Source organism: Xiphophorus hellerii, chromosome 4 (genome assembly GCF_003331165.1).
Source record: "Xiphophorus hellerii strain 12219 chromosome 4, Xiphophorus_hellerii-4.1, whole genome shotgun sequence".
In the NCBI taxonomy this organism is placed as follows: Eukaryota; Metazoa; Chordata; class Actinopteri; order Cyprinodontiformes; family Poeciliidae; genus Xiphophorus; species Xiphophorus hellerii.
In genome coordinates, this window is record NC_045675.1 from 26423087 (window position 1) to 26448874 (window position 25788).

A 25788-nucleotide genomic window follows, 5' to 3' on the forward strand; every position below is an offset into this window, starting at 1 on the left:
TGACGACTTCTCCGGGGCCCATGGGGATTTCCTCGTCAGGGACAGGTGGATTGTGATAAGACACGAAGGTCTGGACGAGCATTTGTTGGACTTTGGGTTTGGCAAATACAGACATCATACACCTAGTACAGAGGCATTGAAAACATGGGAAACAGCAGATTGGTCCACAGATGACAAGAATCAGGATCACTAGAATGACAACTATAACAGAAATTATCACAGCCTTCCAACGTCCAAAAAAGTTCTCCAACCATTTCAGAATCCAGTCATCAGTCCCAGAGTTTTCCTGCATTTCATCTCTGAGGCCTTTTAGTCCATTCAGGGCTTGTTCAACACGTCCCCCAGATCCCACGTTGTCAGGGATTGAGACACAACAGGAACTTCCAAACATACTGCACACCCCGCCCTCCTTAGCCAGCAACATATCTAAAGCCATTCTATTTTGTAAAGCCATAGTTGAGGTTGCTTTTAACTGAGAAGATAATCCTTCGATGGCATCTATAGTGAAATTAGTAAGTCTCATCACGTTATAATTAATATAGTTAATTCTGGCGACATTTTTGTTGACGACCACTTGTGGTACTAGAGAAGACCATCCGTCCCAGAATTCATTAGCTAGTTTATGCTCTGAGGGCACCCCACGTGGAACTCCTATGGCATCTATATATGTGGGATTATTGGTTGGATCGGTGAATCGGGCTACTGAACGTTTTGCTCTTAAATTAATAAATGCTGATACCGACCTATGGTTTAATTCTCCTAACAGGTAAACAGGGACGGCTAAGCGGACTAGGGCACAAGTTCCATACCACTTGGGAGGCAGGACAATGAACAATTTACTTTGACACAACCAATATAAGTCTGCTCGAGGAATCACTAGATTTTTCAGTTTATAAGCTGTGGTTAAGGTGTTGATACACCAGCTGTCAGGGAGATGACCTACATTTACCGCAGTTTTGCTTCTTTCTCCTGAAAATGCAGCTTCTACGACAGTTCTAGCCACACAGGAGTAATTATGTGGTTCCAGTTTGAAAAATGGAGGCTCAGGAACACGTGATAAAGCTGGAAACAGGTTGTGCAGAGGTTGACAATGAAATGTAGTTTTATTTTTGAACATATTTAAGTAACATTGAGCTCCTTGAGGATCTATATCCCACAGAAGGGACACTGGAACGGTAGTAGGAATTGGCCTAGCTGCGGCACATGCGATGCAGGTTCCATTCATTACTTCTTGTGATTGTCTAACTAACCAGTGGAGCCATAAGTTATCTCCTGCTTGACCTGCAATAAACTGCAATAGTTTTTCGGCTGGAGTTCCTTCTATTTCAATAGCTGAGGGGACTTCAGCTTGGTTGGGGTCTAATGCTGGGTCGGTCAAAACATTAGGAATGTCTGGTTCTGCTTTATTAATGAAATTAATAATAATCCCTGCTTTACCTCCTCCTCTAGGGTCTTCTGTCCCCCAGTTTAATATTAATCTACGTTTTGGCAGACGATCAGAGGGGCAGGACCTGACAGGAATGAGTGAGTTATACCACAACCCAGATATAGTTAAGACAAAACCATGAGGAACGGCGTTGTCAGCTTCTGTGATGGTTATGTAACGCTCTAAATCAAAACACCCTCTTCCACACAGAGGAGTGTAATCGTCGGTTGAATACTGGAAAACCCATCCCCAACTCCCACATCTGCCGTCAACACACAAATAAGCTAGCCGATGTCTGTGTAACCTGTGGTGGTTGTGATTTCCACAGTTAAGGTAAACACATGTTGTTAAACGGACAGATTTAGAGGTTCCTGGAACATAATTAATGACTGCATATTTGTTATGAGGTCCTTCCTGAGCTAAATCATTGAAACAGGGAGCCTTGAGATCTGTTTTATTAAGTTCAGCCTTTGTAAAAGTGCTTTTAGTCTGTCCTGGATCTACAGGAGACTGTCTTTTCTGTCTAGCCATAGCCATGGCATTGTTGGGCGTGAGTGTTATAGTGGTGTTGGAAAATAAAAACATAAGGTTGCTGGCATTGGTGGGGGAATGGAGCATGTTTGGGGTGTTCTTACTTGATGATGACTTGGTGATGACTATAGCCAGTATAATCAGGACGGTGATAACGCAGATCATGATGACACATCGGAGGATGTGTTTTGTTAGTTCATTCCAGCCCCTCCATGGCCCGGGACGACGTCGAGGGAGGAGGTTAGGCTCCTCCTTCTCCAGGTCCAGGTTCCTTCTTCGTCCTGACATCTTTCTCAGATAGAAGCTTGGTGTTCTACTGAGTGCTGTCGTTGGCAACTCTATTTTTTCAGAGTTGCTTCAGTGGAGGTTCCTTGATTAACCTCTGGGCTGTCTCCCTCTGGTGGACGACCGGTGAACTTCTTGCAGTGGCTAGCGTGGACCCAGGTAGGCCTTTCAGCAACCTTCACAGCGGTGTGGGTGGTCAGCAACACTTGGAATGGACCTAGCCACCGGTGGGATCGCCACGTCTTCCTCCTGAAATTTTTAATAAACACAAAATCTCCTGGTTGTATATCATGCAGTGCTTTAGTAGTTGGTGCTGGTTGGCCTCCTTGGGCCTGTTGTCTAATGGTTTTTAGCTGATCTGCTAGAGAAATGCAATAATTAATCATGTTATCATCACATGTAGTTAGATCTTTCCCAGAACTATCTGGGGGTCCCATCCCCATGTTTGGAGGACCTGCAAAGAGAATTTCAAAAGGACTGAGGTTATTTTTCTGACGACGTCTCATTCGCATATACATTAGGGCAATTGGAAGAGTCTGTACCCAGTTCAAACCTGTTTCTTCACATATTTTAGTTAGCTTTAACTTTAGTGTGCCATTTTCCCGCTCAACAGCGCCACCTGACTGTGGATGGTAAGAACAATGTTTTGTTAGATCCAGATTCAACATTTTAGACAGTTCAGTAAGTATTTGATTTGCAAAATGTCTTCCATTATCACTAGAAATTCTTCTAGGCACTCCCCAGCGGCAAATTACCTCCCTTAAGAGGATCTTTGCTACTGTGGAGGCATCTGCTGTTTGAACTGGGAACGCTTCAACCCATTTTGAAAACATGTCAACCATCACTAAACAATATTTTTTCTTTTCACATGGGGTGAGCTCAATAAAATCAATCATTACATGTTGAAAAGGTGCGTGTGTCTGGGGGTGTGCTCCTGTTCCTTGCATTTTGTGACCTTTTGCAATGTTGTTTCGAGCACAGATAATGCAGTTTTCACAAAAAATGTGAGCTGATTTTGAAAAATTTACTGTAAACCATAATTTGTCCATCTCCCTCAACATTCCTCCCTTCGACACATGGTCAACACCATGTGACGTCACACAGAAGGGTCTGAAAAATTTTTCAGGGAGGCAGGGATTGTCATTTGGACCAATCCAGACACCATCTTTAAGCTCAGCCCCGTGAGACTTCCAGACAGACTTTTCTTTGGGATTTGCATGGGATTGAAAATCATGTAAAGTAAGAGGCAAAGGTGTCAGTGCTCTTACTTTTAGTAGTGAATGGTTGTTGGGTAGAGACCTTCTGGCTGCAGATTTTGCAGCAGCATCAGCTGCCGCGTTGCCTAGAGAAACGGGGTCTCTCGAAGTGGTGTGAGCCGTACATTTAACTACCGCAATAGCCGATGGCAGCATCACAGCATCCAAAAGATCAGAGACAAGTTTGTGGTGCAGAATGGGGCTTCCATCTGACCTCAAAAAGGAGCGATATTTCCACAAAGCCCCAAAATCATGAACAACTCCAAATGCGTAACGAGAATCAGTGTAAATGTTCACCCTCTGATCTGTAGCCAAAATGCATGCACGTGTCAGAGCCACTAATTCACAAGCCTGGGCGGACAAATGAGGAAGTGAAGCAGATTCTAGAACTTCAGAAGGTGTAACAACAGCATAGCCACTCAAGATGGCGCCAGAGTGCGGATCTCTGGAGGCACTACCATCAACAAACAATGTGAATTCTGCATCTGAGAGCGGTTCTTGCTTCAGATCAGGTCGGGGTGAACAAAGGACGTCCAGTTCAGCAACGCAGTCATGAGGCTGGCCTTCCTCAGGCGTTGGCAACAGAGTAGCTGGATTTAAAACTGTACAGCGTTTAATGGTTATGTTTGACATATCTAAAAGAACACAGTGGTAGCGCAGCCATCTGGCAGTTGACAGATGCGCCGTCCTCTGCTCATTTAGAATGAGTGTGACAGAGTGGGGAACGAGTAGGGTCAGATCAGAATAACCCACAATGTCTCTGGATGCCAAAACAGCTTTTTCCGCGGCCGCCACTGCGCGCAAACAGTGTGGGAGCCCAGCTGCGATAACATCCAATTTGGAGGAGAAGTAGGCGACTGGTTTCAATCGGTCTCCATGTTTTTGGAGCAAAACTGATGTCATACAGCCACCCCGCTCATCCACCGTCTGTGTAAACGGACGAGTTGGATCAGGAATGCCTAGAGTGGGTGCTTTTTGCAATTGTTTTTTCAGCGCTTCAAATGATGTTAATGCTTCAGATGTCCATGTAACCTTCGAGCTCATCAATAACCCTTTTTCATGACATATTTCTCTTAATGGTTTCTCAACCTCAGCATAATTTGGGATGAAATGCCTACAGTAACCACACAGTCCTAGAAAGGACATTAACTGCTTCTTTGTTTGTGGGAGGGGCAGCTGAACTATTGCTGAAACGCGTTTTTCAGAAATAGTTCTGCCGTGTTCTGAAATCACGTGTCCCAGGAATGTCACACAAGGTTGCACAAACTGCAATTTGGTTTTGCTAACTTTGTGTCCATTATCAGCAAGAAAATGGAGTAATTTCAAACTCTCATTTTTACAGAGTTCAGCATCAGGTGCTGCCAATAGGAGATCGTCAACATACTGCAACAGAGCACATTTCGGATGTAATGTTAGAGCTGCTAAGTTGTCATTCAGAGCTTGATGGAAAATGGTTGGTGATTCACAATAACCTTGACACAATCTAGTGAATGTGTAGGAACGCCCATTAAACTGAAATGCAAACCAAAACTGACTGCTAGGATGAACAGGAACACTAAAAAATGCATTAGCCAGATCAATTACTGTGAAATAAGTGCTTCCTTGTGGGATTTGTGAGAGAATGGTGTATGGATTTGGAACAATGGGTGCACGAGCTATCACAGCATCATTAACAGCTCTTAAATCTTGAACAAAACGCCATTCAACAGGTTGACTTTTATCTCTTATCTTTTTCACAGGAAAAATTGGTGTTCTTACAGGTGAATCAGAGCATGGAACAATCACTCCTGCTGTCAATAATGAATTGAAAACAGGTGTGATGCCTTGAATTGCTTCAGGTTTCAGGGGATATTGATGTTCATGGGGTCTTAAACTTGATTTTGGGGTGATGTGAATTGGAGCTTGACCTTTAATTAAGCCAACATCATATTTGTGAACAGCCCAAAGATGATCAGGTAATGTGTCAAGTGCTGGATGAGGGCTGCAGAACTGAGCAAGTGTCAGTCATGAGCTGTCATCAATCACTTCTTTTGAGGGGCGGACAGACAAATCAGCAATTAACTGCTCTCTGTACATTTGTAGAGAGGGGGAGTATTTTATTCCAGGAGAATGGAACATCCAATCAGTTGCTTCGTGGGTAGATTTAGCCAGAGGTCCTAGTGACTTCCACTTATCAGCTGGATCTTTAGCCAGAGAGATATGTGGAAATGACTCAGGGACTTGGAAAAAATGTTGTTGGGCATGGCTTAGACAAACCAGTAAGAACGTTGTGTTGTGCTGCCAACACATGTGTGTCACATGCAATGATGTGGGTGGAGAGCAGATGAACTCATCGCCGAGCTCATCAGCTGGGTCTGTGGTAGCCAGTGTTGTGCAATGCAAGCGTTGTTGAGGCATCACATCAGCTGTTGGAGGCACACGGTTACGTGCTAACCTCAGAATGGTCTCAGTTTGTTGATCAGCAATAGACCATTCAAAAATGTAGAGAAGTTTTGGTAATTTAGAGAATGTGGTTGTTTCCGTTTGTTTAACCACTTGGATGCCCTCTGGTGTACATTTTAGACACAGAGACATTTTTAACATTAAATCTCGAGCCAATAGATTAATTGGGCAGACAGGTGACAACAAAAATTGATGTGTCAGTTCCTGTCCCGTGAAAGGATCAATGAGATTCAATGGTTTTGTGACTGGTTCAGGTGTTACTTGACCAGAAGCTCCCGTGGAATGAACTGTTTTTCCAGATAATGGAGCTCTAGGGAGACATTCATGTTTTATCAGAGACTGGGTGGCCCCGGAATCTACTAAAAAATGTATGTCAACACCTTTAACTTGCACTGTCAACATTGGCAACTTCTGATATGCATTTTGATGATATATCATATATGTGTGTGTGCTGGTACTTGCAGTTTGCTGAACCATGGGTTGATCCAACGGCACCGGGCTAGCTGCTGGCTCTAGTCAGGTGGAATAATGTCCTCTTTGATTGTTGAAACCACCCCGAGTTAGGAACCCTCGGCCGCGTGGGCCAAAGCCGCCACGTGGGTTTGGACGTCCTTGATGGTGGTGGAAACCTCTGCCTCTGCTTCTGTCTCGCTTTTTCTGAGGGCATTCTCGAGCCCAATGTCCAATCTGGCCACAATTGAAACATGGATCTTGTGAGGGACCTCCATATTGATCAACTGCAGGTGGGCGGTGGTTGGAGTTCTGAGCAGTGATGTGTTGAATCAGGGTGAGCTGAGCATCTTCCATGCGCTTTTCTTTGCGGTCTTTGTTCTTCTTCTGGCGATCGTTGCAGAGTTTCTCATTGTGTTGGGCATGAAGCAGAAGTTCTTTAATTCTTGGTGTGATGTCCCATCCAATGTAGGACATTTTGATTCCATCTCTGATGTCAAGCCTCAGTCCTTCCAGGAACTTTTGACAGAGAAGCAGTTCAAAGGGACCAGCCGGATCATTACCCATCCAGTCATTTTTGGGGACTTCTAGACCAGAGTGAGCTGAGAAAATGTCAAACAGGCGTCTGTAAAAGTCATTTGAACCTTCAATTGGACCTTGGATGCAGGCTGAGATGACATTGTAGCAGGGGCGGACTGGAAACTGCTCTATGAAGGCTTCACCTATTTTTCGTAGAGCCTTGTTGTAGTCAGCATTGAGTGGATTGTCGGTTCCGTCAGGGTTATCCATTCCTCTTAGACGGAGATCTTGTGAAAAGACTGGACCAAGTTTGGAGACCACAGTTGGACCATAAACATGGAGCAAAACAGTCTTAAGTTCATAGGTCGTTGGTCTCATGGTTTTGCTGAGATACTCTAGGGCTTCAGCGATGGCTCTGCCTCCTTTCTCAATAGGGGGAAGGTGCTGTTTAGCTACAGCAATGAGGTCATCTGGTCCCCAAGCTCTGTAGAGAAGGTCAGGGCCTTTGAGGCCAGGGACTTCAACCATGGGATAGGTTTCAACCTTCTGTCCTCTGTACCGGTTTCCAGAGATGCCAGGTGATGGTGGGGTCAGGGGTTGGTCTTTGGAGCGAAGGTGACGACCATGTTCAGTTGTAGGGGGTCGTGGAGGCGGGCCTTTCATGCCTCGTGAGGGAACTCTGTCCTGGTCCTGTTGTTGCTCAAGGTCAACAGGATGGGGTTTCTGCTCAGTCTTTGATTGGTGGAGGATAGCCAGAGGCAGGGAGTCGTCCGAGGGATCCCAGAATGGATTCTTCGGTCCTGGACCATCAGTCTTTGGACGGTACGGTGGTGGAGTTCCAAGGACTTGGAGTGCTGGGTAGAGTGGAGCCACAGATGGGTTTGCTGAAGGGTCAGTTGGTGCCGTTGGACTCAAGCCAGGTACAGCCAGTGATGTACATGCGTGAGAAGAAACACATTTTGTTTTATTAGATTTTTCCTGTTCTTTTTTAGTCTTATATTTTTCATTCCCCTTGTGTGCAAATTTCTGAACCATCTGTAGTTTACTCTGGTGTTTTTGATCCCTGCAAAAGGCTTCTCTTTTCCAGAGATTGAATGCTTCTTCGTGTGATTGTAATGCTTGCAGGTGTGCCTTTGAAATCTTTGTGTGTTGCATCAGTTTGGCACGTTGTGCTAAGAGTTTCTGCTCTAAGTCTCTGATGTGGTCTACCTGTAAGCTGCCATTCTTAGGAAAACCAAACTCTGTGTGCCACTGTGGAACATGTTGACAACAAACTCTACCATGACTTCTAACCATATGATCTATTTCTGGGCCACATGGAACGTATTCTTCAGTATTTTGACCTTTATTAAAAGTTCCTCCCATTTTCCCCTCTTTTTTTTTTTTTTTTTTTTTTTTATTTATTTATTTTATTATTTATCCTCTGATTTTTCTAAACCAGTAAAACCTTTGTGATCACCCTCTGATTTTTCTAAACCAGTAAAACCTTTATAAATACCCTCTGATTTTTCTAAACCAGTAAAACCTTTGTGATCACCCTCTGATTTTTCTAAATCAGGAAAACCTTTATAAATACCCTCTGATTTTTCTAAACCAGTAAAACCTTTGTGATCACCCTCTGATTTTTCTAAATCAGGAAAACCTTTTTATAGATTGTCTAAGCCTAGAACAATCTACAAAAATCCTCAGTTATTTTAAGCCTAAAATAACCTACTAAAATTCCTTCAGAGTTAAGCCTAGACTCTGAATACTGTTTTGGATTTCCTACGCCCAGGAGAATCCTTCAAAAAACCTTTTACTTTAGACTTTAGATTTCCTACGCCCAGGAAAATCTAACTCTGAGGTGTTTTAAGCCTAAAACCCTCTAAATTTCTTACATATATTTGAAAACAGCCTTTTTACCTTAAACACTGCTGGTTTGTTCTCCCCCAGACCAGGTTGTCGGATTCTGTCTCGATCGATCCATCCGGTGGAGTTCCAGAAAAGCCCTCGCTCTCTGACAGGCCTGCTATGGAGATGAGGGTCTTGGTGATCAGCCCTCTCCTGGCTGTCCACCGGAAGGACGAACCGGGAAGAATCCTGTTCGTGACGCCAAATTGTGGAGCGAGAAAAATTAACAAAGTCCAAACCTTGTTAAAGAGAAAGAACAAAACACAGCTTTATTTCACATCTGCACAGATGGAGAACTCAGAAGAGATCTAACTAGACAAAGGAATCACCTCTCTACATATACTGTATACTGTCCTTCTCCCGCAGACAGAGTGTCGCCACCAACATTCCCAAGGAGCTAATCAGATTAATACACACACAGAGAAAAATGCAACTTTCAGTTAAAAATGGGTTTCTGACAGAATATTCTGTGTCTAATAATAATCGCTCCGCCGTCGGTCTGGTCTTGTCCCTCCTCAAGGTATGACAACTATTTACTTATCGCCTGTTGCTAAGCTTCTGACACACTGAGGCTAAAAAGAGAAACAATGACTCTGTAAGACTGAGTGAGACATAATAAATGATTAAACATTGTAAGATTAATATTAAATAAACTTCTAATAAAAGTAAACACACTGTAAATAATTATTTTATTCCACACTATTAAAACTACTCTGTGTTACTATAACAGCAAACAATAAAAAAACACTTTAACTCAAACTTTAACACTTTGACTCTGTACTTACTGAGCAGCCGCAGTTGAAATGTTCCCTCCATTGTTCCTCTTCATGATGTGAACTCTTCTGTCATGATTTGTCTCAGGACAGACATGAAACCAGCTGGTCAGAGATGATTATTTATTAGTAGTAAATGAAATATTGATCAATATATTTGATGTATATTTGCTTGATGATTCTGATGACAGCATTTTAATGTTTTTTATTTCTTTCACTGTATGATGTTTGTATTTAGACTCAAAGCTTCTCAGAACAAACTCATCAGTAAGACTGAAGGAAACTTGAAGGTTGAGAATTTCCTGCTTTCAGTTATTTTACTGCTCTAGATCAAAATGAATTTATGGGTTCAATTTAAGACTATAGAATTTTAAAAATAGGAAACTGTTGTGATTTGATTATTTATTTTGAGTTTCTGTGTCCTGAGTCTCCGTGTTGTCCTGTCTCCCCTGATTGTTCCCAGGTGTGTCTCGTTCTGTGATCACCTGCTGTGTATTTAACTCCACCTGTGGTCCTTGTTCCTCGCCGGGTTCTTGTCTGGCTGTTGTTTGGTCAGTTCTGTCTGGTCTTTGCCCTGGCTGCATGTTGTAGTGATGGTCAAATGAAGCTTCATGAAGCAGTGAAGCTTTGCTTCACCCAAAGGTTCATCACTTGATGCTTCATTCATTTCTCACTAGTGACATCAGCTGCTGGAACTGTGGCAGCCTGTCACTTAAAAACATCAGTAAATGCAATATTGTTCCAGGTTTTTGTCAAAGTCATGTTTAGTAACAGGAGAGTCAATTAAATCCTATTTAATCTTTTTCAGTTATTAAAGTGATTAATAGAGAAACTAATCCTGGTATCTGCTGATTGTCAGTGGCTGTTTTCTTTCCTCATCCACTGATTTGACAATAAATATTTGATGTTTTAGTGATTTAGTGCAGCTTGTTGTTCAGACAGTTTTCTTTATTCTATAAGTTTTGATTTGCCTCCTAAAAACTAAAATTCTTCATAATTTCTCTTTTTCTTGGATTCCTATTGGCTCTCTGATCTGATCCTTTATATTTTTACTCATCAGCCAGAATTTTACTCTTCCAGCAGCTTTAGTCTGTTTCTGCTGTTAGAGGCTGATATATTTTTGCAGAACAAAGAAATAGTGGAAATTCAAGAAGGTGATAATTGTGGAGGTGAAGGTTTAATTATTTTTATTTAAGAATCTTGTGAATGATTGTCTCAAAGTTTTCCCAGATGTCAGATTGTTTTTTCTCACTGGCTCCTTTTCAATCAAGTTTATTTGTGCAGCACATTTCAGTAACAACAATTTCAAAGAGCTTTAAATAATAAAAACCACAAATATAAAGTCATAAAATATACCATAATCAACAATTGAGAAAATCAATAACAAACATTACATTTTGATGATGAGTGCCATCATCAAAATCATTAATACACATAAATTATAAAAGGTTCCTTTTATTTCAGCTGCTGCTGAAGACAAATCCTCCTCTGATGGATCAAATACAATAATCATGAAGCAGCAGCTCATCATGCTTTTATTTTGAAAACCGACACTCAACATGAAGCAGTCATGTGACCCATGCAACGTGAGGCATCGTTTGTTGCCAGTCACGTGGTTTTCAACAAGACCAGACAAGCCTCGGGGCGGGGCTTCATCGGACCCGCCCCCTCATTACTCGGTACATGAAGCCTGGTTCAGATGATCCATCACTAACTTGTTGTCCTTCGTTTCACCAGTTGCTACCGGCGTTGAGCCTTTGCTTCAGCTCAGCTGTGCTGCCTGGTTGTTGGACTGTTTGGATTATTCTCACCATTAAAAAACATAATTTCATTTCAACCTGGGTTTGCTGCTTTTCCCTCACTGCTTTCCACACCACTCCATGACAGAAACCATGAGACTGGAAAAAAAGGGAAATTAAATAACATTCACATTATTACATTAATAGTGAAAATGAGAAACATAATCAGATTTATGTTCCACTATGTAATGAAAGAAGTCATTTTTATTTTTGTGAATGCAATATTTAGCATTTTACTTACTTTGGCAAGTCATTTATTCATTTCTACATTTGTTACCAATTTTGGCAGGACCAGACCTCCATACTGCGTATTGCAGGTTTTCAGAAAGTGTCAAATTAAATTTGTCTGTTTTATCTAATATTTGTAGCTTTTAATTTGTTTTCTGCTTTGTCTGTTCATTTGCAGATTACTTTTAAAATGTTAAAGTCAAGATCTGTAAATTAACTCTGAAATGATCTGCATGATACCAAATTTGCATCTTTGCAAATCTCTTCCAGTCTGTTTTATTTTTCATATTCTCTCTCAGCAGGTCCAGACCAGATGAAGGTGGTGTGTTGATGTGTGACTTTTTAACATCAGGAATCATTTTATTTTCCATTCCGGATCTCAGCTCACAGATATTAACCAAAAGGAGAGAAGCTACTCTGAATCTCCGTCCACCAGCTTCTCCCAAGCCTCATCTTCCCCTTTTCTATTTAACCTCTAAAAGAGTCAAAAGATGCTGCTTCAGAGCAAACAACATGAGAAAGAAGGAATCTGTGAATAAATGGACAAAGGAAGAAACAGAAGGGGAGTAAACGCAGAGGAAATATTAGAGGTAATAAATCAATGTATGATTATAAACTATTTACAAACATAAATAAACAAGAAACTCTAAATTAAAATAATAAAAATAAATGGAGAATATCCAATAATGAGAGAAAAACCCAAGCTAGAAACAGAAAGGCAGCAAGTGATGATTCTGGGCTTTAACTTTACTGAGCAGTGAAGCTGAACTGGCTCTTAGACTTTAAACCAGCCAAGAGAAACTTGGACATTGATCACAAACCAGTAAAGAACCAGATCAGACTGGAAATACAGGGAACAGGGTATGTGGGAGTGGCTTTCTGTGACAGAAGCTCAGTGTGCACAGATCTCTTTTTCTTCCTCAGCCAATGAAAAGCTTGTTGTGTCATAATGCTCTGCATGGGTGTGCCTTACAGTGCAGTGAAACAGTCAGAACTATTTAAGAACAGGCAGCAACAGGCAGCAACAGGCAGCAGGCAGCATAACATCGAGCCTGAGCTCAGGATCTTACTGAGAAACACCATGAAGAACTTCATCTGTCTCTGCTTTGTTCTGTGCTTCATGGATCAGTCTCTCTGTGGAGGTGAGCAGTTATAATATCTTCATCAGAGCAGCAACACTGAGCCTCCTGTGAAACTAATCAGGATGATTTTCATTGATTTTGATTCTTGATCAAATGTGGGGTTAAAAAACTCTTAAAAAGATTCAGGTGGTTTTTATGTTGACCAATTTAGATTACCGTATTTTCCGCACTATAAGGCGCACCTTCAATGAATGGCCTATTTTAAAAAAAATTTCATATATAAGGCGCACCGCATTATAAGGCGCATAGACTAGACGCTACAGTAGAGGCTGGGGTTATGTTATGCATCCATTAGATGGAACTGCGATAAAGGGAATGTCGACAAAATAGTCAGATAGGTCAGTCAAACTTTATTAATAGATTACAAACCAGCGTTCTGAAAACTCCCTTCATTCCCAAAATGAACAGCTGTTGCTTCCTCCACTTCCGCACCATTGATTGTTCATGTTAAATTCTCGCTGCTGCTGCTCTATGGGCTCTTTGCTCCTCAGCTTCAGCGTTTGGGGAAAAGCGGCTCAATTGTTTTGATCTATTGAAAAAGGCTCTTTCCACTGGGTGTTTGCAGGGCTTGTCCAAGGTAACAATTAATGATGAACATCGATCCGAAGCCCCGACAATAATCTGGAGAAAGGTTTTAACATGTTCGCCTCGTTATACACAGATACGAAGGTGAGTTTTACTTTCTTTAAACTTTGTGGCTAACATTAGCTTTAGCTTATGCTAGACATTTTTCTTGTAAAAATGTGCTATTTAAGTATCTAAACATTTTTCATCCATTCTAACGGACAATGTTTTTACCTTATGTTCAAGTATATTACGTGGTTTATTGTCGTTAGTGTCAGAGACCAAGTAACGGGGATTTTACGGTTCAGGCTTTTTGCTTCTGCAGCCTGAGGAACAACAAGCCCATAGCTTAACAGTAGAGCAGCTCTGGTGTCAGAGTTCTAGTTCAGCTGACGGTTCAGGTTCAGTTGTTGCTTTTAGAAAAATATGGCCGTGTTCCTTAAGGTCTCCATGTTACTTCGCTTTATTAGTTTTGCATGTTCTTGTGAAGCAGGACGGTGTTTACAGCAGTGTGTACAGGCGGATCAGTAGCTCGGCTGTCTGGCTCTGGTCTGCTCTCTGGTTCCCATAAACTCTTTCAGGCTGAATACAGAAGTGATTCCATGGAAATAACACAGGAGGCTCCTTTACCTTCTGCTTTAGGCTGAACAAGTTGATCCGGAGTGAAGTGAAGGCTGTAAACTTTGCTGTGCAGCGTTAGCTTTAACTGGTAGCAACAATATTTACAAGCCACCATCTTCTTAATTCAGGACCGTTTGGAAATCCATGAAAACTTAAAAGCCCATTATATTAGGAAGACAGCAATGTTCATAGTATTGTTTTATGTGCGTCTGAAATAAGACTTTGTCTTTTCTAGCTGTCATGGTAACTCAAAGCGAAAAAAGAGCCGCATTTGCGCATGCAGTTGTGACGTCAGAGCGCCAGGTGCAAAGAGCCCATTCCCGTGTTCTACTGTGTGACTGATCGCCTTGAGCTTAAACTCTGCGTTGTAAGCGTGTCTCTTAATAGGAGCCATTTTGGGGTCTTTACACAAAACCCAGCGTGCACCGCTGGCTGCGTTTCTTCTTCTACGGGGGAAAATAAAGTCGGCGTCTGCTTACCGTAGTTGTGAGACCTGTTGTGGCTCAATATTGGTCCATATATAAGGCGCACCGGATTATAAGGCGCACTGTTGGCTTTTGAGAAAATTGAAGGGTTTTAGGTGCAACTTATAGTGCGGAAAATACGGTATTTCTAACATATTTTTGTTTGTTTAATTTTTGACAATGTAAAAAACATTTTTATCAGGATCTAAAGGTAGATTGAAGATGTTTGAATTAATTGAATTAAAGTTCTGCTCCAAACAATTTAACCTCTCCAAACCCTGGGGTGTTCTCCCCCAGGGGATGAACTCCTGGGGGAGAACACAACCTCCTCCCTTCTGGGTTAGGGTATTTTCTCCTCCCCCAGAACACATCCTGGGGGAGGAGGGGCACCTGCTGCTGATGGTTGTTATGAACTACCTGCAGATATCATTATTTGATCATAGTTACGTCCATAAGCAATAAAGAGGAAACAATCATGTCTAGATCTTCCTGATGATCTTTTATGTAAACAGACAGTAACTTTAGACTTTGTGTTCTGTTGGATTATTGAAGTCAGAAGCTGAACTCTGGATGATTGTGTTTTGTTGTTGTTTGTTTTTGCAGATCCTGTAAACATCACAGCAAAACCTGGACAACAGAACGTCGATCTGCCATGTAGAGCTGACAGGAACAGCAAAGTCTCAGCTGTAAGCCTGACCAGAGACGACCTGGATCCACGATATGTGCTTCTCTACAGGAATGACCGGATTGATGAAGCTCTCCAGAATCAACAGTACTTGGGCAGAACAAAACTCCAAAGCCTTAACACCACTGATGGACAAATCCATCTGACTATAAAGAATGTGACAGAGAAGGACAGTGGAGTGTATGAGTGCATTGTCCAGGCTAAGCTAAAAAGCAAAACACGCAGGAAGACAGCCAACATAGAAAGCACCATCATCCAGCTGCATGTAGCTGCTGCACAGTCTAATCCTCCTCAAGGTAAGTGATTATTTCTGGATCAGAACCAGCAGCTTCCTGGTTCTGGATCTCAGATCAGATGATGATGATCTTCAGTGGGATCAGACTAATTCCTGGTTCTGTTCTGCAGGGAACATGGATGGAAACAGAGGAGAAGGAGGGAAAGAGGATGGAGGGAATAAAGACGGGTTAGGGGTCAGTCGAAGTCATGTTGTCCTGATGGTGGCTGTCGCTGCTGTCGCTGTTTCCATGGTGATAGTAGCAGTTATTAGGAGGAAGAAGATCAGGACTCCTTCTTCTTTTCTCCCTGAAGATGCAGAGAATCCTCAGTTGATCTGACTGAAAGTTGTTGATGTTTCTGGATCATCAGCCAAAGCAGAAACAACGTCGTCTTTAGTCAATAAGAACAAGCTAATGTCAGCAACTGGGACATTTTTTATTTTGTTCTCATATTTAAATGCAAATGTGACAAAAACCAGGAAGATCAATAATTTAATGATCAGTTACTTTGCTTATTGCAATACTAACCTGATCAGTCACACTGAGTGTTTGTGTATGACTCCTGCACTAACTAACACTGACTAAAGTCTCACTGCATGATGTGACCTTTAATCTGAAGGATAAAGTTCTTTCTGGGAAAGAAAATATGTTATTGGTGAGAATTTAATGTAAAAATATTACATTTTATTTTGTATAAAAATATTTCTGAATTAAAACTTTATATTTTTATAAATACAGATCATGTTTCTGGTTTCATGTTTGTCTTGTTTTTTTCATGCTGACTCACATTTCAGGTTCACTATGATACAAATTTCAGCTTCATGGGCAGTTATCAGTTCATATTTTACACCTTAATGACCAAAGTTATTACTGAATTTTATAACCAACATGTGTGGAAGACCTCTCCTTGTGCTGCCACCTTATCGTGGTGGAGGGTTTCAGGGCCCCAATGATCCTAGGAGCTAAGCTGTCTGGGGCTTCATGCCCCTGGTAGGGTCACCCAAGGCAGACAGGTCCTAGGTGAGGGACCAGACAAAGTGCAGCCCGAAGACCCCAATGACGGATAAAAACGTTGGACTTTGTGTTCCCTCGCCCGGACGCGGGTCACCGGGGCCCCACTCTGGAGCCAGGCCTGGAGGGGGGGCACGATGGCGAGCGCCTGGTGGCCGGGCTTTAACCCCTGGAGCCCGGCCGGGCTCAGCCCGCAGAGGAAACATGCCCCCCCCGTCCCATGGGCCTACCACCTATGAGAGGGGCCAAAGGGGTCGGGTGCATTGTGTGATGGGTGGCGACCAAGGGAGGGGGCCCTGGCTGTCCGATCCTCGGTTGCAGAAGCTCTTGGGACGTGGAATGTCACCTCTCTGGTGGGGAAGGAGCCGGAGCTAGTGTGTGAGGTCGAGAGGTTCCGGCTAGAAATAGTCGGTCTCACCTGGACGCATGGCTCTGGTTCTGGAACCAGTCTCCTTGAGAGGGGCTGGACATACTTCCACTCTGGAGTTGCCCAAGGTGAGAGGCGATGGGCAGGAGTGGGCATACTTGTTGCTCCCCATCTCGGCGCCTGTACGTTGGGGTTTACCCCGGTGAACAAGAGGGTAGCATCCCTCCGCCTACGGGTGGGGGGACGGGTCCTGACTGTCGTTTGTGCCTATGGGCCGAACGACAGTTCAGACTACCCACCCTTTTTGGAGTCCTAAGAACAAGCTAATGTCAGCAACTGGGACATTTTTTATTTTGTTCTCATATTTAAATGTAAATGTGACAAAAACCAGGAAGATCAATAATTTAATTATCTGTTACTTTGCTTATTGCAATACTAACCTGGTCAATCTGTGGATGATTCCTGCACTAACATGTGTCCCCTCCGTGAATTGCTACCTTGTCGAGGTGGAGGGGCTTTAATGATTCTCACCTTCTGGGGGGTTAATTATAATAATAATAATAATAATAATAATAATTACCATTATTATTATTATTATTATAATAATAAATCCACACAGTGTCACACTTTATTCTCTTTCTGCTACAAGCCAATTGATTTTACTCACAGCCCAGAGATCTGCAGGTGGTGGTAGAAGAAAAAAAAAAAAAGCCCCACGAACAAAAAAAAAAGAATAATTAATTCTGTAATTATTTACAGAATTATTTATTCTGTAAATAATAATTACCATTATTATTATGTTAGGTGAAATGTATATATTATCATATATTTGTTGTTTCCTTTATAACAATAGTGTTACTTATATGATGTTCCTTGATTGTTTTCTTTTCCCTAAACATAAAGACTGTTTCTGTATGTTTTGAGCTACTTTATCTCCGTCTTCACAAGAGGGCCTCCCTGAAGAGAAGCAGTGATAACCGTGCTCACGGGGTTCATTGCTCACCAGGACTTCTTCTTCCTTTGAGCTGTTACATAGCTGACGAATCGCCGCCTTGAAGATATACGACCTGTTCTGTTTTTACTCTGTGTTCTAATGCAAGATAACATGTGTTTAGTTAGTGATTGTCATTAGCACTGCAACTAAGTAATGAAATGTTCTGTCCCCACCCTTTAGAGTTGCAGTGCTCTCTGTGATAGGGACTCTGAAGATAATAAAAAGAGAGGAGCGGACAAATGTGTTTCAGAGCGGTTGGAGATTTGTAACTGTAAACACATCTCTGTCCGTTCTCCTCGCGAGTACAAAAGAATCTAACTCTCTTGTCTTTTCTGTGTTGTTCAACTTGTCTTTAATAGGTGTCAAACCTGACATTTACTTGGTCCTTCGATTGCCGGTCGCCAATATACCGGAAGGATTCCAGCAGGTCTGGTCGACCCCAGTACAGACCGTGCGCACGGTCTGTACGGTTGACGGTGCTCCAGGGAAAGACAACGGGGGTGAGTGATTCTTGTTTAAAAAGTGGCGAGTGACTGAGGGTCATTGCGCGCACAGAAAACCCTGTCAATTCTAGACTCTAACAGGTAACAAATAGAGCACGAAATCCGTGGAGGACGGCGGAGTCCTCGCACAAAATTCCGTGGTTAGGTGGACGGAGCCTGGTGCCTTCCTGTTCAGGGAGACGGGGCCCGACGAATACCCGTTGCAAAAAGGACGGCGGAGTCCTGCGAGAACAGGCGCTTAAATTCCGCGACAAAATAAAAAATAGGAAAAAAAAAAAGAGTGTGTGTGACTGTGCGAGTGATTGGAGGTAGAAATACCACTTGGTATTTTACCTCATATAAAACAGTAGGATTGTAACCAGCAAACCTCTTGGGGATGCAGAGGTAAGAACCCCCACTCGAAAGAGTTGAAGCGTGGGTTACCTCAACAGGTTGTTTCAATTGCTGGCCTACTGAACAGAACCCCAGATTTTAGGACTCCCTAGGCGTCGACAAACTGGGCCAAATTTCATAAAAATGGGGAAAGGGATGAGTAAAAATAAGCCGACAGACAGTTTAACATCAAATGACTGGAAATATGTCGAAACCCAGGATCCTGGTAAAATAAAACATTTGGATAATTGGATAACAAACTATAACTTTGACGGCCGTCTTAACTCACAAAAACTGACTTTACTGCAGGATAATAGCGCTAAAAAGAGAAAATGGGCAGAATAAATTTTAAAAAAAAGGAGTGTGGAACAGAGTAAAGAAGAAAAAATGTGTAATGTACTACAGCAACGAGGATAATGAAACTGGGTCAAGGAGGCAGATAACGCAGCAACAAGCAGCGGGTGGGGTGGAGAAATAGATGGTGATTCTCAAAAGATACAATAAGATCATGGGTAACTAAACATTACATAGGATTGGGGACTGGAACCTTAGATGAATACATTAATCATGCTATTCATGCTGAGAAGGTGGTAAAAGAGAAGAAAAAGGTTCCAGGAGTTTTCCTCCAGAATGAGGAACAAGTTTTTTATCAATGGGGACGAGGAAGAGGAGATTTTAGAGGCAGGGGTCAGAAATAAAAAAGGAAGATTTCTTTGTCGTCCTTGGATATGGGGAACCATATTATCACTATTCATTGGATGTGCCTAACAGGCCTCCACACAACATTGCACAGACTCTTCTGGCTGAGGGGCGTAAAGCCGTCTCTGCCCCGCAGGATCAAAGATCTCCTGAGAGTCTTCACATCAGTCTTTGGGTTAAAACAACTCCGGGGCCTGATAAGAACTATGAAGCCAGGCTCAACAAGGTCACCCCGGCCAAGATAACAGTGACCTATCTGTACACTGACACACAACACACCTCGGTGGCAGCAGTGAGCCTCCCAGAGGAATTAAAGTTTTTGAACAGAACATGGACACCTCCACATGTGTCCCTGTTTAAACATAAGAGTGAGCAGTGGGATAAATTGGGCGGGGTCGTCGAGGAAGGAGAAGCTGCCACTGATTGGGTGGCAACCTCCACAAATGTGGCAACTAGTGCGTCTACTGGGTTAACTAGAAAAGCACTTTTTTGGACAGCATGGGTTCAAAAGGGGCAGCGTTTGCACTCTAGACAACACTGACATCTATTGCTTACAGAAGAAGAGGAAGTTCTCTTAAAGGACATTCCTGATAAGTTATGGTCTAAAGGGCCCACGGATGTTGGCCTCGTGAAAGGAGCCTTGCCAGTGCAAGTTGGACCTAGAACTGAATTTAGACCAAAGGTGAAACAGTACCCTTTAAAAAAGGATGCGCAGGAGGGTATAAAACCAGTAATTAAAGACCTTATTGAGGCAGGAGTCGTAGTACGGTGTGAAAGTTCTCCGTGCAACACTCCTATTTTTCCTGTCAAAAAACAGCCCCCTTCTGTCGGATGGCGGATGGTTCAGGATTTACAAGCAGTAAACAATGCTGTAATTCAGAGGGCACCATGTGTACCTGACCCACACACATTGTTAAATTCCCTTAGATCAGATGCAAAGGTATTCACTGTTGTAGACATCAGCAATGCCTTTTTCTCAGTACCTGTTGATAAAGAGAGTCAATTCTGGTTTGCCTTTACTTTCGAAGGGAACAGGTACACATATACCAGACTGCCCCAGGTCTACTGTGAAGGCCCTACAATCTACTCTCAAGTGATGAGTGCCAGCATGTCAACATTTCAACCCCCAGGAGGGAGCCAAATTTTGTTATATGTAGATGATGTTTTATTAGCCTCTCCAAACATGGAAACCTGTAAGCAAGACACCTTAGCGCTTTTGAAACATTTAGCTGAAGAAGGTCATAAGGTCAATAAAAATAAACTCCAGCTATGTAAAGAACAAGTAAAATATTTGGGTCATGATTTGAGTGCAGGGGGATGAACCATATTGGAGGATAGAAAAAAAACAATTCTCCAAGCCCCCAAACCACAAACAAAAAACAGATGATGTCCTTTTTAGGACTAACTAACTATTGTCGAACTTGGGTGCCCAATTATGCAGAACTTGTGGCTCCTTTAAGCAAATTGATGTATGAAAAAGATCTTAAAATGTCCTCTCCGCTGAGTTGGACAGATGAAGCAGAAGAGGCCCTTTGCAGAATAAAACAGGCCCTTGTGTCAAGCACAGCACTTTCTCTACCAAACTATTGAAAACCTTTTGTTCAAATGGTAGATTGTAAAGGTCATTTTATGACTTCTGTACTGGTTCAACAACATGGTGTTAAAATGAGACCAGTAGCATATTTCTCTTCTAAACTAGATAGTGTGACGTGTGCCTTGCCTCGCTGTGTGAGAGCCATCATTGAGCTTCTATGGCAGTAGAAGTTAGTGCTCCTATAGTTCTGTCCCATCCATTAACATTAAAAGTACCACATGACGTCTCAGCCCTTCTGTTGCAGACCAATATGACATTCTTATCACCTGCCAGGCATCTCTCATGTATGGTCCACTCTCTTACCTCAACCCCATCTAACTATTGAAAGATGCACTGTTTTAAATCCTGCAACATTGTTACCTCTCCCCCAGGCTCACCCAGTATATTGTCAGCAAAAAAATAAATAAAATAAATTTAATTTTAGCAGTTATCCATACAGGTATCTTGTTTGGTTTTTGTTTTGTTTTTCCATTCTGACTCATCCTGATGTAATGATTATTGTTTAAAGTATTTCAGGCTGCACCTACCAGCTATCGCAGATGTTCCCACATCTGTACATAAACACCTGGTTCAGCTCAGCTAAAGCTTTTTGTAGGATGGGAGAAGGAGTTTTTATGAATGTTTACAAATGACTACTAGAAATGGCTTTTTTGAGGTTTTCTTTGTGTTTTTAGACAGTTTCCTAACTTATCTCAGAAACAATCAAGTATACAAACAGTCAAAACTTTTGTATGCTCTTTTCTAAGCTGAAACTAAAGTTTAAAGTGCTTTCCTCTGCCTTTTGAGTTGTGATCATGTACTTAGTCCATCTGTGCGTTTATCTGTAGTTTTGTTGCACATTGTTTTTGTTTTTCTCATTTCTTGATGTTTCGCAGATATGAAGGGCTACAAACTCATTACAAGAATTTTTAAGGGTTATTTATGAGGCATATGTAGTGATAAGTGAAGCACTGCCGTGGAATGAAGGCACACCTACCTCACAATATGTAACGTAGTGTGAGAAACACTGACCATCACTATTTACTTGATACATTTTATTGCATTGTAAAGGACCTAATAATGTGTGTATTCATGAAATGGCCATATTCAGACTTGTTATGTTGTCAGAGGGGTTGGGTTGTTTTAAATTTAATCACAGAAATACTCGACGAGGTTTTTTGTTGATACTGATTTGTTGTTCTCCTTAAGTTCTGACCTTTGGTTCAGGAAAACATGCTAAAGGTTAATTGACAGAATTCAGACCTTCCACTCACCTTTCTGTAATATGCTTGCATACAGCTCTCAATGAAGAGCCAGATTATTTTGCTGTGGTACATTTCTATTCAAAATCCTTTTTCTTTGGTCTTTAATGTTTTAATTTTCTGAGAAGCTAAAGTTTGGGTCTTTAGTAGCTGTAAAGAATCATTAAAACTGCCAGAAATAAGCATTTTACTGTTTTAAATCTTAGAAGTTTCACTTTTCCGTTAAATTTCTTAAATAACATTTTGATAGTTTAGGTTTGATGCACTTTTGATGAAATGGCGAGTAAATATGTTGTTTTTGTTTTTATTTTGTGTTTTCATCAGGGAACGACTGTTGTGTTGTGTAGTATGTATGGAACCAAGGCCTCTACTTCGTGTGACTCCAGCAACCATCACAAAACAATGTTTATTAGAAGTAATGACTAAGACTAATCCTAATAGCACCTGTGTGATTTATGATTCAATATTTCCCCTTACAGCAGCAGATGAAAAGAAACCTTTTCTTCTAAAGATAGCTCCGAGTAACTTCTCATGTGTAAATATAACAGGGTCTGGGAAAAGATTGGGAAATCTTTCAGACACCATGTGTTCTACTGTAATCACTGTAAACAATGACTTTAACCCTGTTTCTCGTGCAGATGTTTGGTGGTGGTGCGGTGACGACAGACTTTTTGATAGATTACCTCGAAAGGTGACAGGGTTTTGTGCATTAGTTTCCTTATTGTTACCTGTGTCTGTCTATCCTATGTCCGCAAATGATCTAATTCACACCTTATCTAGCATTTTGCCACAGCAGTGGCATCATTTAGAGAAACGCGAACTAACATGGAAAAAATTATGATGATCCCACGTACATCGCCGCCATCGGCGTCCCTCGCGGTGTACCTGATGAATATAAATTAGTCGACCAAATTTCAGCTGGTTTTGAATCTTCAATTTGTTGGTGGTGTACGATAAACAAAAACGTAGACAGAATCAATTACATCCATTACAACGTGCAAAAACTGGGCAACTGGACACAGGCTGGTTTCGAGGCGGTGCACAAGCAGCTGGCCGCTACCTCACTGATGGCTTTCTAAAGCCGCATTGCTCTTGACATGCTGCTAGCTGAAAAAGGGGGTGTGTGTGCTATCTTTGGAGGAAGGTGCTGCACATTTCTGCCAAACACAGCAGCTAATGGGAGCCTGACGAAGGCCATTGCGGGTCTCCGTACCTTTAATGGCAAAATGACAGAACTCTCTGGTGTGAATACTTCCATGTGGGATGCATGGATGGATGTTTTTGGAAAGTACCGAACCCTTGTGTCCTCTATCTTAGTATCAATTGCAGTCTTTGCTGCAAGTTTAACCTTGTGTGGATGTTGTTGTATTCCTTGCCTGTGTTCCTTGTTTAACCGTCTCATTACCACAGCAATCTCTCCCATGGACGACCAGAAGGCACAGATGTATCCTTTGTTAGCAAAACATCCTGAGCCTGACGAAGGATACTCTGATGACGACTCTCAACCTGTATCCAGACCCTAACCTGTGGGCTGAATGCGATCCCTGAGTGTAAGCATGTTTGCGTTCCTAAAAATGAACTCCCGGCTGAAAATCGTTTGAAGTGGCTGCGTTTGGAGGGATATGAGAATTGGAACAAATATGTGATAAATAGGGGGGGAATGTTAGGTGAAATGTATATATTATCATATATTTGTTGTTTCCTTTATAACAATAGTGTTTCATATTTGATGTTCCGTCTTATATGCCTTTATTGTTTTCTTTTCCCTAAACATAAAGACTGTTTCTGTATGTTTTGATCTACTTTATCTCCATCTTCACAAGAGGGCCTCCCTGAAGAGAAGCAGTGATAACCGTGCTCACGGGGTTTATTGCTCAGCAGGAACTTCTTCTTCCTTTGAACGGTTAGATAGCTGAAGAATCGTCGCTTTGAAGATATACGACCTGTTCTGTTTTTACTCTGTGTTTTAATGCAAGATAACATGTGTTTAGTTAGTGATTGTCATTAGCACTGCAACTAAAATGCTTTGACCCCACCCTTTAGAGTTGCAGTGCTCTCTGTGATAGGGACTCTGAATGTAATAAAAAGAGAGGAGCAGACAAATGTGTTTCAGAGCGGTTGGAGATTTGTAACTGTAAACACATCTCTGTCCGTTCTCCTCGCGAGTACAAAAGAATCTAACTCTCTTGTCTTTTCTGTGTTTGTTCAACTTGTCTTTAATAGGTGTCAAACCTGACATATTATTATTATTATTATTATTATTATTATTAATAATAAAATAATAATAATATTAGACCTGTCCTCGAGAGGAATCAGACCAAGAGCAATTCAAACACATCAACACATGTCTTAGTGCAGCGTTGGCACCACAGATAATAAAATTATGTGAAACTATAATTGGAAAAATGAATAATGTATTTTCTCTGAGTTCTTATTGACACTAAAGATGATGTTTAATCTGCTCTAATCCATGTTCAGAAATCTGCTCTTACTTTACATTAACAACATAAATGCATAACTTTACCATCAATTCAAGAATGGGATGTAGATATTCATATTAAAGAAACAGAAATATGGGAATAATTGCAAAACATTAACAGAAAACTTAAATCATTGATTGAACTGATGTGTAATTTACAGAATAAGCTTTAGTTTTTATTTCTAGTGTAATTTTACTCAGTTTTGCTCTCTTTGAGGAAACGGAGCAGGAAGTTTATTATCTTCACTTCAAGTTCTGTAAAGGACTTAAATAATGCTATAAATCAGCCTGTTAGTTATATTCCAGCTTTGATCAGTTTTTATTGATATGTTATCTCTTTATATCTAAACTCTGTTAATCTAAAGTCTCACTGCATGATGTGACCTTTACTGTCTGACCTTTAAACTGAATGATAAAGTTTTTTCTGGGAAGGAAAAAGTGTCAAATATAAAAGATTCACATTTTTTTGTATAAAAACATTTCTGAATTAAAAGTTTATATTTTTATACAGATCATGTTTCTGGTTTCATGTTTGTCTTGTTTTTTTCATGCTGAGTCACATTTAAACTCCCTGAGTCAGCAGCTTCACTGTAATAAAACCTTAGATTCATGAACAGTTATCAGTTAACATTTTGACCAAAATTATTAATGAACTTTAAAACCAAAATGTCTGGAAGTTAATCTGGTCTGTCAAAGAAAAATAATTCAGTTTATCAGAAGAGAAGAAGATATTCAAAATCATTTATCTCAGTGTGATCCCAACCATGAAACTATAGAACAGATGAAAACAGATTCATGTGACGTTCAAAGTTTAAATATGAATTTTCAGATATTTTAGTGAGGATCCAAACATGTTTAAAGGCCAGAGGATCTTCAACCAGCAGCAGGTTTTATGGAAATCATCTCCATAACCTGACAGTCTGGGTCAGTTCAGTGTTCTGGAGTGGATCATCTGATCAGTGAATTATGAATATTATTAGTTTTGATTCTATATTTCTCCACAGCATGTGAGTTTGTTTCTGCAGAGCATGGACAATATTTGATATTTAAACATTATAAAATGAATTTTTTACCTGTAGAAGATTTATTTTCAGGATCCAGGAGGATTTGGATCATATGTACCTCATGCAGTTTGAACATCAGAGTTTTGGTTTTATGGTAATTAATTCATTCAGACT

The 25788-nt window shown here is 41.3% G+C and overlaps 2 protein-coding genes across 2 annotated transcripts; one reads left to right on the forward strand and one right to left on the reverse strand.

Moving 5' to 3' along the window:
* Nucleotides 1–6456: 6456 nt before the first annotated feature.
* On the reverse strand, nucleotides 6457–9494 carry LOC116718693 (uncharacterized). The gene is made up of 2 exons (XM_032560886.1): nucleotides 8513–9494; nucleotides 6457–8395 (listed from the first exon to the last, which is right to left on the reverse strand). The coding sequence occupies exon 2, from the start codon at nucleotides 8272–8274 to the stop codon at nucleotides 6457–6459; it is 1818 nt and encodes a 605-aa protein (XP_032416777.1). The 5' UTR covers nucleotides 8275–8395; nucleotides 8513–9494.
* A 2774-nt stretch (nucleotides 9495–12268) lies between these two features.
* On the forward strand, nucleotides 12269–16085 carry LOC116718355 (uncharacterized). The gene is made up of 3 exons (XM_032560219.1): nucleotides 12269–12741; nucleotides 14994–15371; nucleotides 15481–16085. Exons 1-3 carry the CDS (start codon nucleotides 12549–12551, stop codon nucleotides 15687–15689), a joined length of 780 nt encoding a protein of 259 aa, XP_032416110.1. The 5' UTR covers nucleotides 12269–12548; the 3' UTR covers nucleotides 15690–16085.
* Nucleotides 16086–25788: the final 9703 nt, after the last annotated feature.